The sequence below is a fragment of the Acomys minous genome (genome assembly GCF_964271855.1).
Source record: "Acomys minous genome assembly, chromosome: 7".
NCBI classification, from domain to species: domain Eukaryota; kingdom Metazoa; phylum Chordata; class Mammalia; order Rodentia; family Muridae; genus Acomys; species Acomys minous.
In genome coordinates, this window is record NC_140488.1 from 123,647,429 (window position 1) to 123,664,053 (window position 16,625).

At 34.6% G+C, this 16,625-nt stretch overlaps 1 protein-coding gene across 5 annotated transcripts in view; it reads right to left on the minus strand.

Moving 5' to 3' along the window:
* Window positions 1-16,625, minus strand: part of CNKSR2 (connector enhancer of kinase suppressor of Ras 2) — a 248,341-nt gene that overhangs the window by 65,759 nt on the left and 165,957 nt on the right. For 3 of the 5 annotated variants that reach the window (XM_084791116.1, XM_084791118.1, XM_084791120.1), the window contains 2 exons: window positions 9,956-10,045; window positions 8,273-8,487 (listed from right to left, as the gene is read on the minus strand). In XM_084791116.1, the coding sequence (XP_084647242.1) occupies window positions 8,273-8,487; window positions 9,956-10,045 (305 nt within the window). The remainder of the gene's footprint in view (window positions 1-8,272; window positions 8,488-9,955; window positions 10,046-16,625) is intronic. The other 2 variants (XM_084791117.1, XM_084791119.1) reach the window with 1 other exon arrangement.

Here is a 16,625-nt window from a genome sequence, read left to right on the forward strand (position 1 = left end):
AGAAAGGGTTCTGCAAAACAGAAACGGTAATACAATTTCATGTTACTGGGGATAATTTAAATCAGTAACACCTAGTTTCAATTTTATACTCCATCAATTTATTTACAAAGTTATATTGCTCTGTGGGTCAGAAAGGATGATTTACACTTCTAATATCATGACACGAAAGGTCATGTTAACATCTCAGTTTTGTAAATGCAACTGAACTTAAGGTATAAAAGGTCATAAAGCTCAGCAAAAGTAGACAGGAATGAGACTGTGGCCAGAATTGAACTCACACCTATTAACAGTGTTAAATGAAATGTGCAGTTGGAAAACCCCGTGGCAATACAAGAATGAGGAAATCATAGATCCAAAGAAGAGCCTACATTGTGTTAACTCTTTATGCTGGAGAACTCTCTTGGAGTTCATTCACTGTTACATATTTTTTTTTCCACTAGAGCCATTCGTAACTAATTAAAAAATCTTTTTTAGGATATGTTTTTGTCTACTGTAGTAGTGTCAATTAAGACAGAAACCACATGCTTTGGTCACTAATGAACACTCAGCTCCTCATCCAGTACCTGTTAGAAACATGAATCAAGTAGTTACTGAGTGTGTGGGGGAACTGTGGCATAGGCTGTATGTTACAACATCTCACAGGTAATCTGTCAGTACATCCCAATTAGCTTCAAAACATATCCAGAGTGTAATTCTGCTCACTACTTTTACTTTAGCATATAGGCTTAAGCTACTCTCATATCTCACGTGAATTCACTCTATCCTTTATTCTTTCCTGATTTCAATTCTTATCTCTGGCACAGCTCCAGTGGAGTAACACTACAGAAGGAACCAGGACACCTGACTTCTAATTCTCCACATTGTAGTCACTAATCCAGTTCTATGACTGTTGTTACATCATTAAAGTATTCTTGACTTCAGTTTTCTTATGTGTAAAATCAGGGATTTAAATCAGATTGTCTTAGAATACTTCAGACTATTAACTTTACTTTAATGTCAGTTAAAACTGAATGGAAATAAGAGCTCATTAGTCACCCATATAAATTTAATTACTGATGATTTAGGATTTATATATACCTATTTCAGTACCAAAAGCTAGATGGCATTAAAAAAAACCTGTTTAAGCTCTACCATATATGGAAATAACCTAACATCAGCCATATTAAGTACATTTATTTTTGGGTATCTGACTGATATGTACAATTAAGATAGATTTTGTACTTGAAAGAGAGGCGGAAAGTCTTTAAAAAGTAAAAAGCAGAACTAGGGCAGCAACTCTCTTAACATTTCTGTTTGTCAGAAACTGATGGCACTTAGATATCAGAGAAATCAGGGTAGGCTTGCCAGTCGTTTGTGACAAAAAGATGACCGGGGGGGGGGGGGAGAACATAAAGCGATTTAATACCTGGGATCAAATGCATATGAGGCATTTTCATTTTTATTTATCTATTTTATTGTACATACATTGTTTTGTCTGCATGTGTGAGGGAGTCAGCTCCTCTGGAACAGGAATTACAGTTGTGAGTTGCCACGTGGTTGCTGGGGACTCAATACAGGTCCCAAGGAAGAGCAGCTACTCTTCTTAACTGCTGAGCCATCTCTCCAGACCAAGATATTTTCTTAATTGCTAATTGATGTAGGAGAGCTAAGGCCACTCTGAGTACTATTATCCTTAGGCAGACCTAGACTGGCAAAAGAAGGTAGCTGAGCAAGCCAAAGGGAACAGGCTAGTAAGCAATGCTTCTCTATGGTCTATGCTACACTTCTCCTTCCCAAGTTACTTTTGCTCAATGTTTTCTCACAGCTACAGAGAAGTAGACTGGGACACTAGATTATAGGCCAAATTTCCAAAATCTGGGCCAATTTCTGTAGTAGTCAAGAAAAAAAATAAGAATATATCATTACATTGTGCTTCAGGTTTGGAGGTCTCTAGCCTTCCCATCTTTCAGCATTTCAAGCACTGAGCTAAGTGTTTATTTTCTTTTTTTTTTTTTAAGAGGGGAGAGGGTTATGGTTTGTAGGAAAATGAAAATGGTTGTCTGCACTATATCTAAGTTTGAATTTGTGAATGTTTTATATTATAAAGTATTTTATTCTCTAGTTCAGTTATAAATATATCAGTTTGTGATGACCTAAAATGTGGAAACAAAAGTACTAATAGGTAACTCATTCAAAAGGGGAAACAAAACCAGGTGTGGTGGCTTGCTCCGGTAATCTAACTCTCTGGAGGCTGTGGCCAGAGGACTGCCACAAGTTTAATACTGTGTCTCCATAAAACAGAAAGAAATAACAACAAAGGAAAAGCCTGTAGGCCTTCGTAATATGGAATAAAAAACAATTGTTAGACTACCTGAGTCAAAAAAAAAATACAAGTGAATTTTCCTTTGAGATTTTTTCATGGACTAGCATTCAATAAAACTGTCATATTTGTAAACAATTACAGACAAATTTTCTTTTCTCTTCCCATTTAAATCTCTATCTCTATCTATCTATCTATCTATCTATCTATCTATCTATCTATCTATCTATCTATCTATCTCTACACCTAAGGCAGTGACTCCAAGTTTTTTACTGTAGCCCTCTAAGACACATCAACAGACCCCTTGGGTCCACATATCCTTGTGTTCATACTTTCCAGTGGGGGAAATAGGTAGTTTATACCAATACAGTATCACTTTATAGGTACTATTGCATGTGGATGATTCACAGGTATTATTTTTAGATAACTATGGTAAAATATCAATTACTATATATTAGAAGATGAAGTTATCAACCTATAACAAACTGAAATTGATAGTGAGGAAATATAATAGTAATTTATAATGGGAAAGAATAGTAACTAAAACAAATAGTAACGTAAAAAATGTAATGATGTAAAAATGTAACCTTTCTCCTAAGGGGGAAAAAAAACAACATACAAATCAGAACCATGTACACTTGGGATTTACTACTTTATCATGGTTTCTTGAACACCAGGTTTAGTGGAAAATCTTCACAGAATTCAAATATATAGCAAACTCTATTCAAGTATTATTTAACGTATTTTCAACTTGTGGTTTAAATTTATCTAGTCAGGGACTGGAGGGAGGGTTCACTAATTAAAAGCACTTTCTGTTCTTGCCGAAGACCCACATTGGGTGGCTCATATCCACTTGTAACTCCAGTTCCAGTTCTAACCCCTGTGGGCCACCTACACACATGTAGGCAAAATATGCACTTACACATAAAACAGACATATTTCATAGTATTGACTGTTGAGTGAGGCTTTGTAGGTTCTATGATTTGACCTAGTACATATTTGATTTTGAAGTAACCAAGACATCCATAGAAACCAGAAGAAACATAAAAATAAAATGTAATACTATTTAAAGTAAGTACTAGTATGCTTCCATGCTGCTTAGTAAGAAGAAACATGTCATAGTGTATCAAAGCCATATTCTAGGTAAGTAAAGTCAAAATGGGCTAAAATTAGTTGTAAACACTGCTTGGCTCAAGATTGCTTCTTTTCACTAATACTAATTGCCTTCTTGTTTTGGTTACTGTGATCCTGAAGCAATGTAGTTAAATAAGGGAGCTGCTATGAAAACCTACCCCTTTTAAGTTCAGATAATTTAACGTTTATATACTGATTATAGAAAACAGTAAACTTCCCAAGTGAAAAGAGGTTTATCTAAAGATGATTATTAGATATATGTGTCTCAGGTTCTTAACCTGTAAAATGAGGTTAATACTAGTATCTTTCATAGGTTATGAAGGATGAATTAATACTTATAAAGCGCTTAATATGGTGCCCTTTTCAGGTTAATTGCTTGATAAAGTAAAAGAAATGAAAGAAACAGTCTTTTGATACCTGTATGCTGACCTTTTAATTTCACAAAATATTTTCTCACAATTTTATCAGAATGGATCAATCTACTTATTTGAAATAACACAACAGTTAAATGTCTGCACTTACATCTTAAAAATTAAGATGAATTATAGAAATGTTGTGATGATAGGAAAGGAGTTAACAGATTTTTCAACACCTACTCAAATTCTGTTAATAAACTATTTAAAATTACATTATGAAAGTATAACAGCATGGAGCATGGATACATAATCAGATTTTGTTCATTCTGGTATCTCGGCATTAGATTTAAAATAATTTGTTGCAGAATTAATGAGGCAGCATGTTGTTATTTGCATAGCATACTATGCACACATGTGCACTCTGATTTCTTTCTTAAAAATTGGACTAACAGGTTCTTGATCTACCTTACTAAATAATATCTTTTGGAATGGTGGCAAAAATTTGTTCCCCCATAAGATTGAAAGATGTGATTCACTGCAATCCAATTATTCTTTATCTTCACAAAGGCTTCTTAACACATTTGGATTTCATACATACATATACTACTGTCTGCTTTTTCTTTGTGTGTTCTAAGGCCAGCTAACAACTTTTGCATTTTAGACAGAGAATTGGTCTATCTAATTTGCCTATAAGTAAAAATGATGTTAGCAATTAAAACAGTGTTTAGCTGATGAGGTGGGCATAGAGGGATCTCTGTAATGAGATATCCAAGAAGGAAAGGAAGCAAGGACTGGTGGAAGTGAAGCTCTGCACTAGAGTACAAAAGGTATTATATGAGAGAATTAATCCTGCTGTCATCCCTGGGACTAATATAATAGGATATGCAGAAAAGATCTATTTCCAAGTCTAAGAAAATACTGAGAGGGGTGCTAACATTGCAATTCACAGTCATTTACTCATTGGTGGAATTATTCGCCATAACTTACAAGGTACTATATTACTATAAAATGCTAACATAACCCTGCTATCAAATTAACACATTTTCTCTAAATTGAAAGGCAAATATCTTTAGATCCCATGCAATCAGTACTATAGCAGAGACAGAGCTCTATGGAACTCAATGGCCAATCTTCCCCGCAGTTCTATTGTACCAAAAACATCCATGTTATAAAAAAAAATCAGGAAAATGAAGATGATCCTTTCATCATGAAGGTGATTAAGTTACATATTAATATTGACCTTGTGTTTTCAAGAAACTATAACATAAAGAAATTTTCTTTCATTTTTAAATGAGCATCTAGAAAGGAAGTTATTTAAACAGATTTATTTTCTTCAACAAATAATAAATGCTCTTTGGAAAAGTGGCAACAATTTCTACTCTTAGCATTTTGACTTGCCTTTCATTGCCTTCCTTTCTTCAACACTTCAAAAATGGCCAGCCTTATGCACTATTTTCTTTCTCTAGAATACACAAGCCTTTAGATGCATGACAGGATGGAACACTGTGTATCTAAGTGTGTGTTTGATAGATCACCGCTCTTCTAAGGCTAAATCCAAACTGCCAGCCATCTAATCTACTCTGAATCCAAGTGGCTTCTTCTCTCTCCAACTCCATCACTAACGACCAATTTTGTTCTTGAATAGACTGGCTGTCTCTCATCTTGAGGTCTTTTGCAGGCTGTTACTTATAATTGGAACCAGACTCTACAGGAAGTTCAGTGATTAGATGGCTCTTCTGAATTGTGATGATAACAAAAGTGGCCCCATTAACAGGTATCAAAGAATACTGTTTTTAGCTTTTCTTCAGATGTTGCTGGAAAGAATAATATGATTTATCAGCTACTTAACGGGTCATGATGGAACACTTTAGTCTCTTGTACAGAAAGAAACATGGGAATATGGACGTGGGGAAAAGGAAGGTAGGCACTGAAGCTAATAAAACTACAATCCACATAATGAAAAACATTTTTCTATTATCTTTTTTATAAGGATAGGAAAGATAATTTAAGCTATTAACTCTGAAAGACAGTTTAAGTATAAAGGTCTTAACTCTTTCAAAAATATATACTTAGATGGTATACTTTTTGAACAATATGGTAGATTTGATACTTAGAACATTGAGATCCACTCTTCTAACTACTAATTAAAGATCTTGTAATATTTTTCTTGTATGTACATGTTCATGTGTGTGCACTTGTGTGTGAGCACATGTGTATACATCTGTGGAAGCCAGAGGTTCACTTTGGATGTTTTCTTCTATCATTCTCCACCTCATTTTTTGGAGGCAAAGTCTCACTGAAATTTCAGTTTACCAATTAGGGTAGACTAACTGTCTAGTGATCCCAAGAGATCTTCCTGTCTCCATGACTCCCCTGTGCTGGGGTTATAGGTGTGTATCATCATGCTTGGCTTTTTAAATTGTTATTATTATTTTTGTTTTTTAAATTTTTTTCAAGACAGGGTTTCTCTGTGCAGCTTTGTTTGTCCTGGACTCACTTTGTAGACCAGGCTGGCCTCGAACTCACAGAGATCTACCTGCCTCTGCCTCCCTGAGTGCTGGGACTATAGGTGTGAGCCACCATGCCCGGCAGCAAGCTTGACTTTTTTTTGTGAGTGCTAGGATATGAACTCTGGTCCTGTAGTTATACAATAATTACTAGTGGCTGAGCCATCTCCCTAGCTCCATGCAGTTTTAATGGTTCTTAAGTGGAAGCTACAGTTCTATTTATTGTTAAGACAAACTCTATTTAGCCAAAGTAGCATAAAGCATGTTGATATTTTAAGGGAACGTTATGACTAATAAAAATTTCAAGCTTCTACATGATTATTGTTCTGGTTTATCATAATCCACCTGGGGAATATATAACTGATCCTGACGTCGACCTCTCAAGAGATGTTCTTTCATTAGAAAGCTACTACATGCCAATGTACTCATGTTTTCAGCTCAAAATTCTTCAATAAATTCTTGATTACTGCAGGAGTCTTAAAACTCTATTACAAACTCCTGACCTAACACTGCCTGCATTTCTAAGTGTATGTACTGACTCTTTCTCATATAACAAAATATTTAAAAAACGAATTAGCAGTTCTGAGCCTCATGGAATCCCAGGAATACATCATTTCACATATTTATGATGATTAGAATTTCCTTTCTCATTAAAATGTCACTATTCATTTGTTTCACTCAGTTTAACTGCTGCCCATGATGAGGCTTTTTTATTTTCCCTGAAGAGTAAGGTAAGTTTTCTTGTTTGTACACTTTTTTTGCATCCTTCCATGTAAGTTAAATTAAATAGGAAATCTCAGCATATTTCCCATGTATAATGCTGTGCTTTTGTGTGTGAATTTGTGTACATACATGTATATGTGTGCACACGTGGAAATATTTATTTATTTATATATTTTATGTGTATAGTGCTTTGTGTGTACATATAGCTGTGTACAATGTAGGTGCCTTGTGCCTACAGAGGTAAGAAGAGAGTGTTGAAACCCCTGGAACAGGAGTTAAAGAAGGCTATGAGCCTCCATGTGGGAACTAGTTATTAAACACTCATCCTCTGGAAGAGCAGTCAATGCTCTTAAACACTGAGACTGAGACTTTAAAATTTTTTCGAATACATTTATATAATTACGCATATATACAATAAACTACCTATAGCAGGAAGAACCAGGAATCACACAAATGTTACATTCTTAGTGTTTTGGCTATTTGTATTTGACAGCCTTGAACAAAACATCTTTCCTATCTTGGTGCGTTTAAAATTCTGTATGTAAATCAATATCTATCATATCTCATCATTATCAGCTTAAAACATCTATCTACACCTAAAAGCATCTTAATCCCTAACCTGCACTCCTGGGATACGCAGGTAAACACTGAGATCTTTATCTATCCCCATCACCCTACTTTTGAGAGATCACGGAGTAAACATGAAACATCTGATTCAGTTGGGTTAGCTAACCAGTGAGTTCTGATTATTTTCTTGTCTCTACTAGGATTATAGGCAAGCACTATGCCCGACATTTACCTATGTGCTGGGAATATAACTTGGTCCTCACACTTGTGTAGCAAACATGTTTCCAAATGGACCATCTCCCCAGCCCCAATGTGTGCTTTGTCTTTCTAGTTTTACTAGCACATAATGGATGCTCCTTTTAAAGTAGAATCATAAAATATTAAACATTATATTTATAATCTTGATTTCTGAAGCTGCCCAAGCACTGTTTGTAAACATACAGATGAGTGATTACCTAATTACAGTTCTCTATCAATATTGTACCTATTAAGTTATTTCACTAAAATAGACGTTGCTATGAAATAGGATTACATGGTTCATATGAGCTGTAAAACAAATCAATCCTCAATAATTATAAGGTCAATTTCTAATGCTAGAATCTTTTATAAAAAACTTTATTTTTATGAACAAGAGTAATTTGCCTTCTAAGAAAGCAAACTACTTGAAAGACTTTGATTTTACTTACATGGTACAGTGTGGCTTCTGGCACTGGTGTGCCCATGATGTCTTGTCTCAATGCATCCATTTGCAAACTAGGTAGCAACGAGTAGTGAGTTGGGCTATTGCTCTTATCACCCTTCTTTTTTGACTTCTTTCCTGTGTCTTTTTTGCTGTTTCTCTGAAACATGTATTCTTCTTGAGCAATTTTTTCATTGCTCATATATCGAAGCAGAGAATTTTCTATACAAAAAGAGAAATATACTGATATAAATATGCAAATATCTGAAATGGACCATTATTTCCATATTGTGCCAAAAGATTTCTCTTTAGTACTTTAAATTGATTTAACATACAAAATATGCAGTGACATTACAGTAGGTCTTAATTATTTGGAATCGTAAGACAGCAAGACAGTTTTTGGATTACTTCCTTTGGTTGTCACACTGGAGATTTAACAACAAAGTCACCTGAAGAACTTAAATTTGAAGCCTCTGTATTGATGGACCTTACAATTTATATCAAGTTTCTCAAGAAAATTCTCCTAAACATTGATGACAAACAATAGCCTCCAACGTTTTAGGTAATATTCTTGAAGCCCACATTATGAACTTAGGTCATGGAATCTTTCCTTAAATTAGTAGCCAGCACTTATAGTTAATATACAAATTTCTCCCAAGATGTCACCATTATAAGAAGTCCCAAACATCAATTTAGAGATGGCATATGATAAGCATTTTTTATTTTTTCTTGATTTATTCATTAAAACTAATAAGATTAGATACTTAACTTTGGAAAATGGATTTAATACACATATGTAAAGGAATCTTGAACACCTCAACATTTTTGAAATGCTCAGTCCACAAAATAAGTCATAAGGAGATTAATGAGGCAGACATGCTTTCTTTCCCATGGTCACTGGACAGAAATGATAAGTAAACTGGTCAACCATACCATAAAGGAAGCTTGGTATAGGAAATGTTTTGGTTTTGTTGTCCATCTACAATTTATGGCTCGCTCCTAAAAGTGGAACTAGCAGCATCAACATCTGGGCCACCATAGCTGCACTTGATTAAAGTCTACTAAGCTATGAAAGTTTAACTTGCTCGTCTTACTATTCACCTCAGTAACAGGCTAAGTAAATATAAAAACTTTGGATAGATTCTTCAAAAGTAGCTCAGTTTCATGTAAGACAATCACCCTGAACAGCAATCAGAACAGAAAAAACACAAAGCACCTCCCCCCTTTCTATATGGGTTTTGTAAAGATCCACTGGCTCAGTTTCCATTATACAATTGTTTTAAACCTATGTGCTTCAATGGTCACTGTGAAATTTCATCAAATGAGGTTTCATGAAAGAAGTGATTTGCCTTGCTGATTAATTGGGACTGATAACAAAACTATTTTTATTTATTGAACTGAAATGAATACTTTTATGCAGTTTCACACTTCTGACCTTATTTTTATTTTATAAACATATATAAGCTTTCTCTGTGTAATTATCTGCCCAAAATCTCTTAGAAGGCATTCATATAAAATACCTATTACTAATGGGTCAAGAGGTCAAATGACGGTCTGACTTCATTTAGTTGTACTGTCAGTTAATGATGGAATACGTTTCTGTTGAAGCCATAATAATCTATTTAAAGAACATTTAAGCTTGCTTATTGTTCAAATTACCCATCCTACACTGAAATTCTAGAACACTTACCTCTTCTACTATCTCTCTTCATCTTATTTGGATCTTCATAGTCCCCCACCCAATTATATTCGACTGGCATAGATATAGGTCGTAGCTTGCCTAAACACAGAGAACAAAGTTCATATCACATTGTTTTTCCTCCCCAGGTAGGCTTATACTTATACTGATTTTCAGCTACAGTATACAAAACACACTCGCATATGCAACGTTATGGTTGGCATGTGTGGATGAAGAAAATGTGTGTTTTGAGCCAGAAGGTGAAACTGCCTCTGAGAACTGTCCAGATATTACTAGTTTATGGTATTTTTTAAAAATAAAATAAGGAATAGACCATGTTTGCTTTTATTGGAGTCCTGAATATTAAAGGTATATATATTTAATAAAGAAGATCATTGCTTTCCTGTTTTAATTTTTAGTCACTGATTTCAGTCTTATTCTCTATTGTCCATGAATCTATCTCTTGCTAATCACTTCTAAGGTGGCAGGCCCTTGCATTTAACCTTGCTATCAAGTTATTAACCCAAAGTTTCATGGTATACTATCACAAACTAACTTATTTTTTCCTAAATTATACCACCATGCAATTGGATACTACAATCCTTAGCAATATGGGGGTTTTGTTTCATGGCTTGTGCTTAAATCTAGTGTGCATATTTTTTGATACAATAAGCATGTCTAGTCTATAGAGTCAACTATTCTTTTCTTTGTCCAATTTCCTTCTGGGTATTCATTCTTACCAAACATCATTTTAATTTAGCAAGTAGCAGCCATAGCAAAGAATTCAAATATAACAGTCTAGATAGAGCAGTAATCAATGATTTTGTTCCACTTAAATTTCCCGAGGCACTGAATAGCCGATGAAAATAAAATTATCCAAAAGTTTAAAAAATATAAATCTTACAAGAGGTAGTTTACTAAGTCCTGAATCAATGAAAACCAGAAATATACACAGTCCTAGATCATAAGAATGGTATGATAACCATCACAATAGAAGTACTGATAACCACTAATGTAGACCAGGTAATTTCCAAGAGTTTGGTTAGTGCTGTATCATTAAGTCTTTATGCTTATGAGGATTTATGCTCTTATTACTAGAAAACGGAGACCCATTAAGTAATGTGCCTAAGGAAACACAGATGGTGAATATCTAATATAAGAATTCAAATCAAGGCATTTGAGTACCAGTTGTGACATAATTTAGGTGACATTAACTTTCAAAGTACTACTTTTTGTATTTCCAATAAACTTCCCATAGAACTGCAAATTCAGCAATCCTTTCTCTTTTAATCTATTAATCTTACCATTCTTCAATATTTCTTAGCCAACCACTCTTCTTTGCCAATGTAAATTTAACAAAGATTTACTACTATCATTGCATGAATTTAATTTCATTTTTGTCACTTAATTAGCATGTATTAAGCATCAAAATCGAGTCTTCATTATATTTTTATACATGCAGATAATATATTTTGATCACATTTACTGCTGTTATTCTTATATTCCTGCACATATTCCTTTTGGATTCCTAGAAGTCACTCTTTTATTTACATGTCTTTTTTAATGTAACAGTGAAAAAAATAAGAATTTATATGTGAGATTTTAATTCTACTCTCAAGAAGAACCTACACACTTTATAACTTCTAATTATCTGCACAGATATAATTTATTTAGTATATATTTACTAGGCTGTTTTAAAATCTGAGGATAAAATAGACATGATAAAACCACTAATGAAGCAACACGTTATTATTTAATGACAACTTTTCAAGTTATACAACTGCCTTTATAAATGGCCATTTATGATTTTAACATTCTTATATAATTGATCTCTTCTCTTTTGCACAAAAAGACGGAGATGATTCGATTCAACATTTTGTGTCCACCAAGGGTAAGCATGTGAGGAAAAGTCTTTAAACATTTCTATTCCACTGCTTTATGAATCACTCCCCCAAATGTTTAGTTTTATAAGTGCTATACATTCAAAATGCCTACAACTAATTCTTTTAGCGTTTAGTTTTAAATATAAATTTCATGTTAGCATGCACACCAAAGCTAAAGCAGCTAACAGTGACTTTACATACCACCAACAAAAGTAAAACTCTAATAAATGGGATTATTCATTTACTCTCAAATATTTATTTGATAATTATTAAAAAACTCGTTTGGTGGTTTTATAGGCATTGGTTGTCTGGAGCCAAGTATCTACACAAGACAAGCAGAAACATATTTCACACATAGCATAGAAAATACATAACTGAATTCATTGTATTTGGAAATATCTAAGATTCTAACAGAGGTAAGTCATTGATGATTGTATCAGTAGCAATAGGAACAAAACTTATATATGAAGTTAAATACTGATTTATCTGGGAATCATTATTTAACTGAATTATACTGTACAATGTTAACACAGTAATTTAGAAAAATGCTCAGAAAAAAATTAAAGTTACGTTTTGGAGAAAATCAGATCTGCTGGTTGGTTTTTTATAAACTTGAAACCAACTTAGACATATCTGAGAAGGAAGAGCCTTTCGTTTGCTTTTTATTTTTCGAGATAAGATTTCTCTGTGTAGCCCTGGCTATCTTGGGACTTACTTTAAGGACCTGGCTGGCCTAGAACTCACATAAATAAGACCCACCTGCCTCTGTCTCCCGAGTGCCAGGACCAAAGGCATGTGTCACTACCACACCAAGTGCAAGAAGAGAGAAATCTTCTTTATTTACTTTTAAAAAATTACTGAAACTCTGTTTTTTAGCTTTACTACATTTTTACTAGAGTTTTACTCTAGCTGACAAACTAAGAATTCAATAGGTGTAGTGCCTCAGATTTCTTGTCAGCCAGTCTGAATGTTTATTCTTAGAGAAATAAAAATGAGTAATATTAAAGATGATGACAGTGACAACCATTCACAATAAATGGGATCAAGTGTGGATCCCTCACACAAAACTGACAGGTAAGAAGGGTCAGGATGATGTACAAATCAAGACAGGAAAGAAACAGAACTCAGTTCAAGGTAGGTTATTTGGTTCAAAATATGGATAACTTGCCCAACTTGAGACCCACTCCATGGGAAAGAGCCAAACCCTGACACTATTAATGATAGTCTCCTATGGTTACAGACAGGAGCAAAGCTCAGACATGAGCCAAGCTAACTGTCCTCTGGGAAGCTCCATCCAGCAGCAGATCAAAACAGATGCTGACATCCACAGGCAAATATTATAAAGGCATCTTGGAATCTTGTGGAAAAGTTTCAGGAAGGATAGAGGGAATCGAAAAGGACAAGGACTCCATGGGAAGACCATTAGAGTCAACTAACCTAGGCTTATGGGGACTCACTGAGACTGAACCACTACCCGAAGGGCATGCATGGACTGGACCTATACCCCCTACAGTTATGGTGCTGATGGACACCTTGGTTTTCATTTGGGTCCCTTAGCAACTGGAGAAGAGGTTGTCACTGACTTGGACACAACTGTCTGCTACTGGATCACTTTCCCTTAGCTGGGTAGTCTTGTCTGGCTTTACTGGAAGAGGATGTACTTAGTTCTGAAGGGACATGAAGTGGCAGGGTGGGATAACATGTTGGGGGTCTGCCTTCTCTGAGAAGAAGGGGAGCAGAAGTGGGGAAAACGGTGGGACTAGGAGAGGAGGGGAGGGAGAGGGTTGTGATTAGTATGAAAAGTGGATAAATAAATTAATAAGTTAATTTAATTAAAAAACTTCAACTTCCCTTTTCAATTGCTCTTTCCCATCCTGAAGAGAGAAGTCTTAATTAATACAATGTCTTCAAAAGATTGGCCTTTAGGTAAGCCTGTGGGCATTTTTTTTTTATGACTGATGTGAAAAAGTTGAGCCCAATGTGGATGGTACCATCCCTGGGCAGGTGGTTCTGGGATGCTTAAGAAAGCATGATAAACAAGCCAATAAGCAGCTTTTTCAGTGACCTGTTTTTCTATCCCTTCTTTCAGGTTTCTGCCTTGATTCCCTGCCCTGATTTTCCTTAAGGATTCACTGTAATAGGGATATGTAAATTGAAATTATCCCTTTCCTACTACCCAAGCTCCATTTGGTGAGTGTTTAATCATAGCAACAGAAATCAGGGTTGTGCTATTATTACAAAACACAAATCCAGCAGTGGAAATTAAAAAATAATTAAAATTAGGTAGAGCATTGTCTTAGATAAAATAATTTTGCTTGTTAATGTTACTTTTCTTTTGAGACAGGGTTTGTCTCTGGGCTTTCCCAGAACTCTCTCTGTAAACCAGGCTAGCCTCGAACTCTGGTATCTACCAGCCTCTGCCTCCTAACTGCTGGGATTAAAGGCATATGCCACCACCGCCTGGCCTAAATGTTATTTTAAAGTGATGTACTGTAATAACATACAGAAAAACTTCATTTCATGAGATAATAATTCTCAAAAGGAAAAAAAACTTTATAGGTTGCTATTGTGGAGTTGGTGAAACTAAAAAAAAAAAAAGAGTATCATAAGCATTCTAGTATACTTAAATATATACTGTAATTTATACATGTATTTTAAGCTCACATGATGTAAGAATTCAACAAAAATATTGGTTCAAAAATTAAACACATTCAATTCATCACGACATGTTTATAAATATATGAAAAAATACTATGAAGAATGTACTATGTTTTCTTACTTATGCACTAATTTTTTAGTCTGCAGTTAGTAATTTTTTTGTTTTGATTTTAATTTTTTTCTTTTGAGAAAGAGAGCAAGAGTGAGAGTGAGCATGAAGTTAGGTGGGTATGAAGGAAAAGATCTGGGAAAAGTTGGGACAGGGTTATGAAAAAAAGACAAAGCAAGGAAAATTATCAAATATGTATATGGTCCGAACTGTTCAAAATATCTGTTTGCTTATTTGAGAACATTGGGTGGTCATTGTATCTAAGACCAAGAGAGAGGGGAGTTGGGGGAGGAGGTGGCATGAGGGTGGTAGGACTGGAAGGAAAGGAAAGAGGGGGTTGGGATCAGACTGTAAATTGATTAAACAAATAAATGAAAAAATGCATCAACAGTGATAGTAAATCTCTGAAAAAAGTGACAGACCACATAATGGGGGTCTTCTATTTTTTATGGTCAGTATTGGGGATAGACAGCTAATATGGACAAAGCAAAGGGTAGAGGTCGTTTGCCTGTTTTATTTAGACTTGGTCTTTGTTTTTGATTGCATTGTCTGTTTTAGTTTTTAGGGTTTTGTTTTGTTTTGTTTTGTTTTTGAGGCAGGGTCTTACTACATAGCTCTGGATGGTCTGGAACTCTGTGGACCAGGCTAGCCTGGAACTCAAAGAGATCTTCCTGCCTTCTTATTATTATGAGAAAAACTTAAGCCCAAACTGCAGTTAAGAAAAAAAGAGGACTATAGCTCCTCTAAATTTTTTTCATTATCTACTTTCTCTTAGAGTAAAATATTTCTTCTGAAAACATAAGGCATCTGTTACTGAAATCTTTTTTCCATAGTGAAATCTTATCCAAGAGCCCTGTAATACTTCTGTGATAATGCTTTATATTATAACCACTGTTTTGTTATTTGGGTGTTTATATTTGTTGAACATTTGGAATTTTCTGACTGTCATCATTATAGTAGCTGGGTTGTATTTTTTACTGTATTCTAAAAAATGTGAATAATTATTTTTTGGGTTTGATTGAATACTATTTCAAAATTAATGTCAAGAAGCCTTTAAAAATTATGAATTATATTTAACTGCAAAACCTCACAAATGGGACATAGTTTTCTAATATTAAGATTATAGATAACTATAGAGTATTTATAATGATGTATCTAAATTATTTACTACATTTTGAGGTAAAATTACTATTTAAAGAGATAACTGCTTCTTTAACACCAGTGCAACATAAGTGCTTATAAATGTCTTTATTGGGTGTTATTAGAAATACTAGAATTCCGTTTGACAGAATTATTTTTTAGTCTGTTGTGCTCCCTTAGCATCTTTTCTGATACCTTTGGTGTGTGTGTGTGTGTGTGTGTGTGTGTGTGTGTGTGTGCGTATGTATGTATGTATGCATGTATGTATAATATTTATTATACTATACTGTTATTGTCTACTTATATGTTTCTCTACTTCCTGGCAAGAACCAGATTTTACATATATTTGTTATAACTGTCCTTGGCAGGGCGAGAGATGGCATTTACAAGTTTTTGTTGAGGCCTAAATTGAAAGGATGCCATATTTTAAGGAAATCGCAAATTTTCAGATTGTTTGTTTGATCTTACTCCCTCTGACCATAAAGGCATTCAAGAGGATACCTTAAAACAACCCTTCTCACCCTATAAACTACCATGCCATAACCTTGTTTGCTTGCTCCACATCATGAAAGTTATTATCAGAAAGTTGCTTTAGATTATCCACCGACAACTCCCCATATCCTCTCTTGAATGCTTCCTTTGCCTTACTACTTCATGAAAACATCTACTACCAAGGTCTCTCGGGCTTCCACATTGCTAAATTGAACACAAGTTAGAGCCATAGATTTTTCTGATGTGTCTTCTGCATTGGGGACAGATTTTATTCTTTCCTTGAAATGCCTTCCACACTTCCACTCAAACCTCTGTCCCTCTCTGGCATGACTCTCTTCCCTCTCTAATTTCATAGGTATCATTCAGAGGTAAGCAGAAAACACCGATTTCGTCTGTGACA